The sequence below is a fragment of the Buteo buteo genome, chromosome 15, assembly GCF_964188355.1.
Source record: "Buteo buteo chromosome 15, bButBut1.hap1.1, whole genome shotgun sequence".
NCBI lineage: Eukaryota > Metazoa > Chordata > Aves > Accipitriformes > Accipitridae > Buteo > Buteo buteo.
Genome location: NC_134185.1, coordinates 20,768,151 through 20,780,762, shown reverse-complemented (window position 1 = coordinate 20,780,762; position 12,612 = coordinate 20,768,151). Strand labels below are relative to the sequence as shown.

General features: G+C 39.9%; 1 protein-coding gene across 1 annotated transcript in view; it reads left to right on the top strand.

Annotated features, from left to right (window-relative positions):
- PDSS2 (decaprenyl diphosphate synthase subunit 2) overlaps positions 1-12,612 on the top strand; it is a 122,659-nt gene that overhangs the window by 93,633 nt on the left and 16,414 nt on the right. Inside the window, exons 5-6 of the mRNA XM_075046716.1 lie at positions 8,160-8,333; positions 9,768-9,899. Coding sequence (XP_074902817.1) covers positions 8,160-8,333; positions 9,768-9,899 — 306 coding nt within the window. The remainder of the gene's footprint in view (positions 1-8,159; positions 8,334-9,767; positions 9,900-12,612) is intronic.

The window sequence follows — 12,612 nt, the reverse complement described above, 5'->3', positions numbered from 1 at the left end:
CCAAACTTTTATCAGGTCCTTTCTTCTTCTGGGTGTTCACCTTTTGATAGTATAAACATGAATTTTGTCCTGAAGCGGTATGAGTGTAGCACTGTACTCTTCTCCACCAGAAATCACCATGCACGCATTGCAGGAGTCAGCATGGGCAAAGACAGCAGCTGCCAACGTTTCACACCAAATAATTTTGTATTTCTTCAAGGGCAACTACAGATGTACTATGTTATTGTTTAGCAAGAACTGTAATGAAATTTTGTCAAATTAAATCTAGGTATTTTTGTCTTTACTGGAATACTTAAGGAAACTTGTAGACATGTCTTGAAGTAGGCTTGCTTGGGCAGGGTGTTGGAGCAAAAAAGAGTTCTTTCTTTCATTTGCTATGACTGTATCTTAACCCATGCAAAGAATTGACAGTTTAAAGTTGCCATGACCTCTGCAGGTTTTATGATAGCAAGTTTTCACTCACTGATGAGCAGGGTGTGTATGTGAATATCTACCTTGAAATCCACTGAGGTAGATAGATTTACTTATAGTGAAGCTGTGTCACGTGCCTAGTTTGCCTTGGAGACCTGAATCTTAAAATTCAGTAGGTGAAATGGCTTGAAGATTGCAGGGATATATGAATTCATTTATATTTGTTTTGTAGTTAGATTGTAGCTCTGGTTTATTATTGACGTGTTTAGTATGTAAAAAAATTAATACATTAGTGGAAGCCCTGATCGCGTTGGTTACCGCTACAGTAGATACCTGCACCGATGCCTCTGCACCAGCGAAACCCCAGTGGGCAAGCGGAGCGTGCCGTCAGCTCTGGAGGGTGCTGGTGCACCCAGCAACTCTGCTGGTCAGTATCTGTGTCTCCTGCTCTGCAGCAGCAAAGACATGTTACTAAAACTAACCTCATTTAAGCTTATCCCTCGTTTTGATTGAAACCAATGAGGTAGGAAGCTGTCACGCCAACGAGCTGAGCTCTTCCCTCAGAGGAGGCGAGAGCCTCTAGCAGGAAAGCGGCAATGGCATCCTTGGGACACGCCTGGGGCCACGGGCTCGCCAGGCGGCACGGCTGTGCGCAGGGGACCACGGGCACGGAGCATCCTCTGGCACCTCTCGGGAGGGGACCCTGGGTAGAAGCGTGGCAGGAATGTGACGTTGGGAACTTGGTGGTCCTTCTGCACCTGCTGTGTTTAACCTGTGGATAAACAGACTTCAGCCTTCGGGGTTGCTCCATAGTACTGTGCTCAAGGTTATACGTTAAAATAGATGATGGCATTGAGATTTTTGCAAAGAATGTTTAAAATTTTGTTTTCCATGTTCACGCAGGTTTCTAAATACAAGTAGATCCCAGATATATCACATTTAAAAAAACAACTACTCTTTTGTGTGTAGAAGTAAAGCTCTACAAGTTCATCTCAGCAATGAAACTGCATTTTATTTTAACCATATTTATTATGTCTACTGAGATTCTTTTGACTCCCCTTGTCTCACCTGTATAAGTGAGAAATGTTGTGGACTCTTTTGGGTTCCTGCCACTGCAGAAGGTCTTAATCTTCTTTTTCTTAGTCTTTCTGTTTATTTTCTGTTGCATTACTGAAGCACTCCACATGTGTAGGTTGCAAGGGAAGTGTGAGATAAACTAAGCACAGCTGCATGATGTTTACCCTGCCCTGGCCCAATTACAAATAGCAAAGACTTATTTTGTTTCAGTGACTTTTTCTGTCTAAGGAGAGTTGAAATTACAGTATACCCTTCCTAAGGGGAACCCAGTTGACTCAAATCACAATTAGTATGGTGGTATAAAAGATACTGAAATTTACATGACAGTGTCTCAATTTTCGTTATAATGGGTAGTGCATGTCTTCTGATGAGAACAAACAAGTGTGGGATCTGCTTTAATTTTTTTTTTATCTTGTCCTCTGAGAAATTTCATTCCATGTTGTATATGAGACATATCCCTGCTGCTTTCCTCGCACTATTCTGCTGAAGCAGTGTCCCATTCGTGTCCTGAACATCTCTTTAGCAAGGATTGCCAAATGGACTAGGTCAGTTGTTGGTCTGTCTTATCCTCCATCCCCAGTTGCAATTTCACTGAAACAAAAATGTGAACTACATTTCCTATAGGTACGACAAATGCTTTAATCTACTTCGCAACTAAATCTCAAAAGTCAAGATTTATTTTTTTTTAAAAGTAGTGCATAGGGACGTTAGTAATGGCATTTTCATTGCTGGGAATGTCTTAAATTTGGAAGAGCAGAAGGATATCCTCTCACATTTTTTTTGTTGGTGGTGGTTTTTTTGGTTGGTTTGTTTGTTCGGGGTTTTTTTTGAGGCAGGAAAACTGTACTTCATATGTTAAATGTCTTTAACGCAGTTGTTATAAAGCTCCTCAGTACCATAAAATAGACTAATTTGGCACCAAGTTGTTTCGAGCTTTGCTAGATGTCTACCTAGATGGTAGACAAAAATACAAAAATAACTCTGCAAAATTAACCTTTCTCCTCTGAGACCTTAAGTTCATGTTTACCCCCCAAAAAATATTTCAGTTTACTTCATTTGCATGACCCGGTAGGAGAATTGGGAGAATCATTTGACCTAAGAAGACTGACCTTATTTACTCTTGAAGACATATAATGGATATAATTATTTGACAGCTTTCATTACCACTTTTTTTTCTCTGTAAAACCACATGCAATCCTACAGCCATCCCATTTTAGTGCATTCTGTTTGGTCATTCTTCATCTTGTCTGCATAGTGAGTCATTAGATCTGTGTGAAACAGGGAAAATAAAGATAATTTTTAACTTTTCATCTTTATTTGAAGTGACAACCCAAACTACAAAGTGTAGGCTTTGGTCGCAAAGACAGCCTGAAGGTTAGGGCTGCCACTCACGTTCAAAATACTAAATAGCTGCTGTGGTTTAAGATATTGCAATTAGCAATATTAAGCTAGTGTTTTGGACTGTAAGCTGGAGCAGAAAGGGGGGATATGATAAACCTTTGCAACTTTGTGTGCTAATCTCCTCTCACCCCAAAATTCTGTGAGTGAAGGACATTATTGCCAGTCTCTGTCTGTCTTTCCTAAATCTAGGTCTAATTTGGGAGTAAAAATTTGTACCTTAGTGCAAAGATGAAAGTTGTCTAATCTGGCCTTCACTCAGGATCATGGTACCTATTTTTAACAGAAAAAACATTGCACTGAGTCTGTTTCCTACTTCCTGAAGGCTTCTAAAAGGCCTGAAGGCCTACTGAAGGCTTCTAAAATGTTTGCTAACTCACAGAATACTGTTGCACTTTTAGAAACCTTCTGTCTTAATATCCCAGATCATTTAACAAATACTAATGCAGAATGCTTTAACATCCCTGTCAGTTCACTGAACAGGGACGAGAGATGCAGGGAAGCCCAAGGTCGAACAGCAGAATCGAGAGGAGGACTTGAGTGTGTTGGCTTTTGTGCTTCACCTGCCAGACCATTCTTGCAATCTTAAAGTGTTTGGGACTTTCATGGGAAACTGCTTTGTTGGGTTTTTTCCTTGCCTCTAGAATATCTAGCTGATGCTAAATATGCATTACCAAAACTTATTTTTAGTGTCAGAATGGGACTGTTACGTAAGACAAGACCATTTCCAACATGTTCCACTGATGGCTAGAAGAGCTGTTTGGCATTGTTGAAATTTTCAATGCAATTGTTTGAAAATTGTGTATAACTAATGTGTAAAACAAGTTTAAAAAAGAAATACTTAGTACTCCTTGTACCAAATAGTGAATTAACAGGTATTTGTTTTAGACTAATGGGAGGGGGTGGTGGTTAATGAAAATAAGTTTATTTTCCAGCAAAGCACAGACTACATGTAGTGAGTTGTACCAGTTCTTCTTTGATGTTTGGTCGCCAGTCCCGCTTTGAGGAGTAATGTTTTGGGATACTGCATGTGTCCATCAACTGGACTGCTATGAGTCTATGTTATAAATAAAGGATTTGCTTATGAATTTTACCATAGGAGGTAAATCAAATGTATTTTGAGTCATGTAAACCAACTTTTAGCAGGGCAGCAGTCAGAGTCAGAGCTTCCACTTTTTTTTTTAAACAAATGTTTCTCTTGTAAGACAAAAGGGAAGGATAAAATATGGAATTTGAGTAAAGAGCATCTGTGAAAAGAATGGGTAAATGTGTCAGAGGGGAAAAAAACCCCAGCATAGCTAGAAAGAAGGCCAATGCTATTTGTTTACTGTTTTTGCTCTTTTAAATACTAAGCTTTTCCAGAGAGATTTAAAAGTAACAGATGTGGAGAGATATTTAAATTTACTATAAGTTTTCAAACTTTTTTTTTTTTACATTGTGTGTTGCTTTTTTTACAGTGTCATGATAAAAGTTTTAGGTAGTCGCTGGCATGCTTTATTGATCCATTTGCAGACACCCTTGTTCCAAAAGCAGTGAAGACATGTATTAATAGACCAATAAAACATGCCCTGTCATGTTCAGCAAGCAGGAATACATCTGTTGAAAGCTTATGTGAACCATGTGCAAGATGTTTTGCAGGGTCTTGCTACTGGTACAGAGATTCATAGTTGTATTGAATTTTATTTATGTAAAATAGAAGTTCCTGAACTACTGAATTTAAAGCTTTAAAATGCTATTTAAAAATATTTCTGTGATGACATGACTAAGAAAGAGCTGCTATGGTATGGAAATAAAAAAAAGGCTCAAACTGAAGTTTTACATTGAAAAGTCTCTGACTTCTACTCCTTTCTGGTTTTGTGCACTCTTAAGACACAGTTTTCATTCATATTCTCCTTAATAAGTTTTCAGCTGAACTGCATATAAGCATCTTCTTTCGCAAGTCAAATCAAACTGAGTTACTGTAAGTGCTGCTTTTGTACTGGGGATCCTTGTTACCATCACTAAGAGCTGCCCTTCCTGATGGTCATGATTGCATATTTTGTCCTGCAATTTCATTTTCTAAAAGTTTTTTGTCTTGTGTTGTCCGAGATGATTGTTTCAAGCCCAATTTGAATTATGGAAGTAGCTTAACAAAAAAAAACCTCAACTAGCCAATTTCTTTCTAACAAAACAGTAACTGACCTTGCCATTAGTAAAATGGGAGCACCCTCAGCTGTTCTTAATTTCCCATAGGAAATGATGATTGACAGAGCTGGATTCAGCTATTTTCCCTGTACTCCCATGCTGACATTATCCAAACTGTATCTGGAGTTGGCTGCTTTCTTCCAGGGACTGTGAGGGGTTTGGCTCTCTTCATCCAGCTTCTGCTACCCGGACAGCATCAGGGTTGGTTGTGATCTGGACACGTTTCTTGGTGACAGAACTTGTGAATGGGGTCACTCCATAGGCATTAGTTAGTCAAATGTCTGAGCACTGTCAACTACAGCTAGAATTGATTTGAGTTTAAAAAGGCTTTTATATGAAAGCCTGCCAAGAGTCTTCTGGGCCAACTGATGTCCACTTTTATATTTATCCTTTGAAATACCCACTGCTGACAAAACAAAACAAAGCTTACAAAAAAAAAGTGAAAATGTCTCTAAAAATAATTAGTGCTGTCACAATGTCAGATTTCACAGACTTTGCAATCTAGAACTAGTTTCATTTTTCCCTTGATGTTCTAAAATAGTGTTTAGAACTTGTCATACATGCCCTTGCTGTGAGAATGCAGTGTGGTTGGTGGACAGTTTATATATAAACATGAGAGTTAAGCTTGGGAAAAAATGGCATTTGGATTGTTGGAAAACTTTGCTGAAGAAAGGTTGTGTCTGCTTCTGCCTTCTTAAGCAGCAGAAGCTTTAGGGGTATGTGGTCATAAGACATTCTGTGATTAAAATCTGCTGTATTTTGGCTTGCAAGCTCATATGCTAAACCACATCCATATGGGCATAATGCCTTTTTACAAGTAACTTCTTTCTGTAACACAGAGATTCACAATACCTATCTTTTTAAGATTTCAATACTGTATCTTCAAACATGTCTCAAATTTTTGTCTTTCTTTTTTAAGTTAGATGTCCATTTTGGATGGTTGAAGCTCCTACGTGATGTTCATGCAGCGGACAGTAACTTGTGCCATCACTCTCAATCCTGTGATGAAATTTGAATTTGTTTAAGAACAACATACTTTTTGTAACAAATCATAGAATTAATTTCCTTGTATACATCGAGTTGCAATGACTGTTTAAGCTTCTTCAGTTCCTGCAGCTTGTATTTGATAATGTCCACATTTCTGTTACTGCTCAAAGGCTCCAGCAAGCAAACGTTTTCAACTTACAGGTCTTCTGAAAGACTTTTTAACTTCATAAGTTGTTTCAGGATACCTTTCTAGAATATTTTTGTCTTGGTTGGATTTAAAACAAATAATTATAAAAATCACTGCCAATTTTCAGTATCATCCAGCAAATTTTAGTAAATAGTTTTTTCGCTGAGCAGATTGGTTGTTAAGGAAAAGATTGTGTTGCGTCTTCCAAGAGCTCCTGATTTTAAATTTAAAATAAATTTATCTGTATCTGAGTGGAAAAAAAAGACTTGATATATAGGAAACTACTTGAATTAAATGCTCATTTTGACATTTTGCCAGTCATGGGAATTTGCACATGCTCTGGGCTGACTTATGATATTAAAACAAAAATACTACAGTAAAATGAAACACAAAAGTTAGGCTTGACTTTGTAAGTTATCATATACATAACAGCAAACATGTGGTTTCTCTGTTCTTCACTTCCCTTGTAGAAGTTAATAGTATGTCTGAAAGCAAAGGCATTTTGATACAGCTCTGTGTTACTTGGCATTGCAGAATTCTCCTACTTTTTCCATTAGTCTCAAATTATCCTCTCCCTTGTAACACAGCACTTCTGGGTGATATCCATAAGGGAGGAAAATTAGAGCTGAACGGATGGATTCTATTTCATTTGTTACCGATTTCATGACAGATAATACCTTGCTGGAAAACTATAGGGTCACACAGAATTACTTCTTGCTCGTTTCTAAGTAATTTAATTGACGTCACTTTGAGGGAAAAAGGCTTGTTATATAAGAGGTTTTTTATATTACTCTTTTAAAGAATACCTTTTGCCTTAGCGTATGCTACAGATTTGGCTGAACTGAGAAATTACAAACTTTTTAACGTTTATATGCTTGAAATTTTTTCTGTAGCTTCTCATTACTGCTTTTAGTTTTTTCTAATCAAAATAACTGTGGTCTTCTGGGGTTTTGTTTTTTTCCCTCTTTAGAGAGTACCTAAAGGTGTGACAGTAACATGTGTAATGTGAGAGGGATTATGAGTCATGTCTACCTTTGAAGACCCATTAGTAAAATAGTGGCACATTAACACCTTGTGAGCCAAAGGAGCTGCAGCTGAATTTGGGTTTGGGGGGAAAGGGTTGGATTTGTGTTAATTAAAACACTTTGTGGAGAGAAATCCAAATTAATATTTTGGATACAAAGGATTTTGAGAAGCGTTGAGTATCTCTGACCTTAAAGTCAAGGCGATAAAGTTCACTAGAGGCATCACTGAGATCTCTGTCAGTCCCTTAGGAAAGTTAATACCTGACATTTCTAAATCACGGCTTTATTTGTTTATTTTTTAATACTTTCAGTCATTCTTTGCCCTTAATACGGGAGTAGAAGAGGTACAAGTCCTCTGTCACAGCCCTTCATTTTTCCAATGCAGTTCTATAAGGCTTTTTAATACCTTTAGTAATTACTTTTTCTTGACTACAAAGGAGAAATTGTAGGGACTTCTCAAGTTTGTTTGGGATTGTTGGCTCTTAGTAACTGGCAAGAGGCTGAAATGCAGATGTACTCTGGGTTTTTTTTGTCTTTTTTCTTTTTTTTTTTTTCTCCCCAGTCCCTCATGAGGAATATAGTTGGCTGTTGATGTTCAGTGCAATGATACAGTCATTAAGAAAAGGATCTATGCTGACAGCTCCACTTAATTTGCATTGTTCTTTTTCAGCAGAAAATGAAAATGTCGTTTGTTGAAGCTGCCAGTATATTTATTCTGATACTTTTCTCTACTCATCCCCAAAAGAATGCCCTTCTTTATTTGGCACTGTGGCACCCAGAGTTTTGTTACTCACCACGTGTCACTTTATCCTGTGCCACACTGTTGACTTCTGCAAGCTGACACAGCTGCAGTTTTGGTGTTTTCATGTTAGCCTTTGTTTCATTTTCAGGAAAACTGTCTTACAGATGATATCAGCATATCGAGGTGGAAGGAGCAGGTTTTCCTGTCACATAGTGCCTTGCTGGCAAAGAGCTGCCAGGCTGCAATGGAGCTAGCAAAGCACAGTGCTGAGATTCAGGACGTGGCATTTCAGTATGGAAAGCACATGTCTATGAGTCATAAGGTACGCCTTTTCCTTTCATTCTGGGATCTTAAATACAGAAAGACTTGTAAGATGTGTTGCTTTTGAGCTCTGTCGTATACTGCCACTCTGCTGTAGACTTTTGCCAGCAGGTCAGTGATGGTGAGAGATATGACTGGTGCCTGGTGTGAAGACGTTTGCTGAAACTGCTGGTATGAACAGTGCTTATGAATTGGCAAAATCACACTCCTGGCAATGTAACTTATTTCATTCACGGCCCTGTTAACATCCCTCTAGCGCATCTTTCTGTAGCAGCTTAAACCTTTACCTTCTCTGCTCCTACGTTCTTCCTAAAGCCACTGTCCCAGTAGCGGAGTTGCAGGAGGAAGCACGTGTTGGGTCTCAGCTGCCACCATGCAGAGATTTGTGCCAAGAGGCTCAACTGCCTGCAGCAGCACACAAGCTGAGGCATGAGCTGCAGTGGCTGAAGGACCTGCATACGTTCCCTTCTGAATAATCTGCTGTGGAGGTAACTTCCAGAGGGGGTAGCTGGAGGATAAGGAAGGAGGTCATCAGATATGGGCAGGAGCAGCCTACACCTCTGCAGCAGTAGGATTTCCCAGAGAAGGCCTCTGATTTCCATTAGATGTCTTTCAGTCCACAGCTAGAGTTAGTCCAAAGGAAAACACACACAGTGTGGAACTCAGATCCTTGGCACTCTTGTTTTGCCCTAAAGATCCACTCCTACTGTATTGCACTACTTGCAAGTATAGATGTAGCTTGAGACAGGCAGACAGACCTCCCATCCACTTCAGCTGAGTTGGTTTAGATAGTTTCTAGTTCTTCCAGGAGAAGGAAGTGGTTTTATAAAGCACAGCTTTACTGCCATAGAAATGCCACTATATGCTATTACTAGGTACAACTCTACCAGAATTGCTTCCAGTGCAGCCTATAGCCTTACTATTTTGTGTATGCTTTAATACATTCACCGTTGACATATAGTTGTATATAAAGGATTGCATAATTTTCACAGAAAGCTCATAGCTATGTAATGTTTCCTTTGTCAGAAGTACTTGGGTACTAGAAAGTAGAATATATTACCCTTCACAGATTAAAAACTGTATCCTTCCCACCAAAGACTGGATCATTCTTTCCTTTATGTTTTTTCTGCTTCCTGCCACTCAACAGTCACCTACCTGGCTGTGTCCCGTCACTTGCCCAGCTCTGCAAGCTGTCCTTTACCCGTTTCTTTGCAGATTCTCTACATGCTTCTCTTTACCACAACTTTCTGCCACTGCAATGCTTTCAACATCTTCCTATCCCTCCCCCAAACTTGAAAAAGCGCAACCAAAGTACAAGTGTCAAAGCAGAAGTGGTGAGTAGGTTTAGAATCAGGATATGGACCTTGATTTGGTGAGTGGGTGGATACGTATAGACTGTTCCTGGGAATTGAAGAAAGATGTTCTTCTCTTTCAGCTACATTCAGACCTTCAGCCATTTGTTAAAGAAAGTTCTAGTGACACCATGGCCTTCAGTTTGAATTCTGCTCCTGCAGTCCTCCATCAGGAATTCCTTGGAAGGGAGGCATGGATTAAACAGATCAGAGAGGTAAATTAAAACATTGTTTAGAATTTCCTAGTTTTGCCGTTTGTATCTCTCCTCCTATCGATACTTTCAATCTGCAAAGAAACTTAGAAACAATGGACAAGACAACATAGAGGTTACCTCTGCTGTCCAATACTTAACGTCTCTCTCTTCCACACTTTCAAGAGGGGGAAATCTAGGGACCTGACAGTCGAGCTCTGTCAAACTTCTGTGTGTCAGTGTAACAAGCGGACTCATTTGCGTGGAGCATATGTGTGTTCCTCTGCACTAGTTGTGCAGTCCCACGTCTTAGCTTAAAGCTACTTTCACTAGCAGCTTAAAGCAGAGAACTTTGCGTTACAGTGGTTGAAAGGTAGGCACACTTTTCCTTCTGCCAAGCTGCCTCTGGGGGCAGTAACTCTGGATAGGGGGGAAAGATCTGGGGAACTTTGCTTCCTGACCACTACAAAATATTTGTGAGATCTAGCTGGCCAATATCCTTATTCTTTGTTCTCCTAATCCAGCTGTTCTTTTCCTTTAACCCTTAGATGAGGAAGGGAATAAGAATGAGATAGCTACATGGTGTAGACCTTTTTTATGTATCATGTAGCACAGCAAAATTCAGGGCCATGAATAGCTTTCTGGTTGTTGATGAAACACAAATAGATAACTGTAGAAGGCAGCAGGGAGCGAAAAGGGGGAATGGCCAAAATGAAGCATTCTGAGTTCCTGCATCAGTTGGATATGTTTTGTTTGTCTGAGAAGTGGTGATGACTACCATTTGGAAATTCCTGCAGTTGTTACCCAGATTTTTCAGTAGAAAGGCTGCTGCCTTCAATAAGAAGCTAGCTCTATGCAAGCATATTCATTCAAAATTTGCTTGCCGATGGCTTCTTTCCTTGCTGGTTCTGAAAGCCGGACTCTTGGGTAGAGGGTGTGGAGTCTGAGCCTCTGCCTAGTTCTGCATTCATGATGGCCAGGTTGCAGCCTGCCTTCACATACCACAAGCAAGAGGCATAGTCTCTTCAGCAGTGAAATTTTGGGAAGTATATGCAGAATCTACAACCTTACAGTAGTATGGAGTTGGGGGATCTTAAAGTGAAGCAAACCTTTTGTCATTTTGAAATTAGGGGCTGGTAGTTTATAATGTGTGATGAGGAATTTTGGAATTCTACAGTCTCAAGACAAGGCTCATGTGCAAGTTAAATGTAAATGGATTTGGATGATTGCAGTTGGAGAATAATGGTATTACCACAGCACAGTGTATAAAAGCTCTGAAACAATTTCCCATCTGCAGAATCTAGAGGAGGTTGCAGGACTCCAGGAGTGCCGTCTGTCTGCTTACTAATTCTCGTACCAAAAATGGGCATTATAGAAACAATGAAGCAGTTCTTCCTGAAGTTGGGGGGGGGGGGTGTGTGGTGTGACATGCTCTATGCAAAAGCATCTATTAACTACTGCTTTTGCTCAAGACAGAGTAGAAGACGTCATCCAGGAGCCCTTCTCGGCTTTTGTTGATTTAGAAAGGAAAATTACATTTCATTAACTACAAGCTTTTTGAGATATCATCCACAGTCACATTCACTATGTGACATTCAGTGTAGGCCAAGCACTCAAACCAGATACTCTCTCATGTTGGCAGTACTCACAAGAGTATGCTCATAAGCCACCCTCTTGTGCAATGTAATTTGTATGGTTTAAATAGGTAAAGCATGCACAGTGCGCTCGGTCCCTGTCAGGTAGAATTTTTCTTAGTAGCTGAGTTTATGACTAGGCATATGGGAATCACATTAGGGACCTTTAATTACTGCTGATTAATCTGGCTTTTTCCTTTGATTGTCTGCCCATATAAGCATTCATACGATGGATTAAGGGCAGCACTTCCCCTTGGCAGCTTCCTCCTCCTGCAGGAAGGTCTTGCGGTTCACGAAAGTGGAGGTAGAGAGCCCCATTGCCCCTAGTAGCCTTCACAGTGGTATACTGCTCAAAAAGCATGTGGCTGGCACTCAGTGCCTGTCATGCATATCTTAGGTGAAAGCAGTGTTTCAAGAGAGGTCATGAAGGATGCCTGAGCTGCTATGGAGTGCCCAGAACTTGTGTGATCGTCTCACCACAGTTATCTTGTCAGAGGTCCAGATACAGTTGCTGTTCCCAAGGTAGCCTTTTGAGTGGAGATAGCCATGTGCACCTTTCTGCTGCTGACCTTTTAAAAGCCCCCTTGTCTCCACATTTGGAAAGAGCAAAACACGTCAGATATCCAGGAGCAGAAGGTTGCATCAATACTAAATATATGTGTTTTGAGAAAATTAGATTCTGATTTGGATGAAATTTAGAGGCTGACTTAAAAGGGACTTGGGATGTGTATAGGGGGAAGCTTTTCATAGGAGGAAAAAAATGTGTAGGTATGTGTACGTGTGTGTATATACATAGAGATACACACACACACACATGAATGAATGATCCATAAAGACCCAAGTCTCCCCTGTTCTCACTGACCTCACCACCAACACCCTCCACCTTTGTGCATTTAAAACTAAAATGCCCAATGAACTGTTTGGTCAAGTGTCTATTTTAAAAGGATTATGGGTTGGAGGGTTGGAGTAGAGTCCTGAAATGTTAAAAAACAAAACGAAACAAACCACCCAACCTTAAATGGTTCCTAGGAAACACTGTGGTAGACAAAGAAATGCTTGAATGCTCTTCAGACTAAGTGTTGTAATAGTTGCTGAATGCAGTC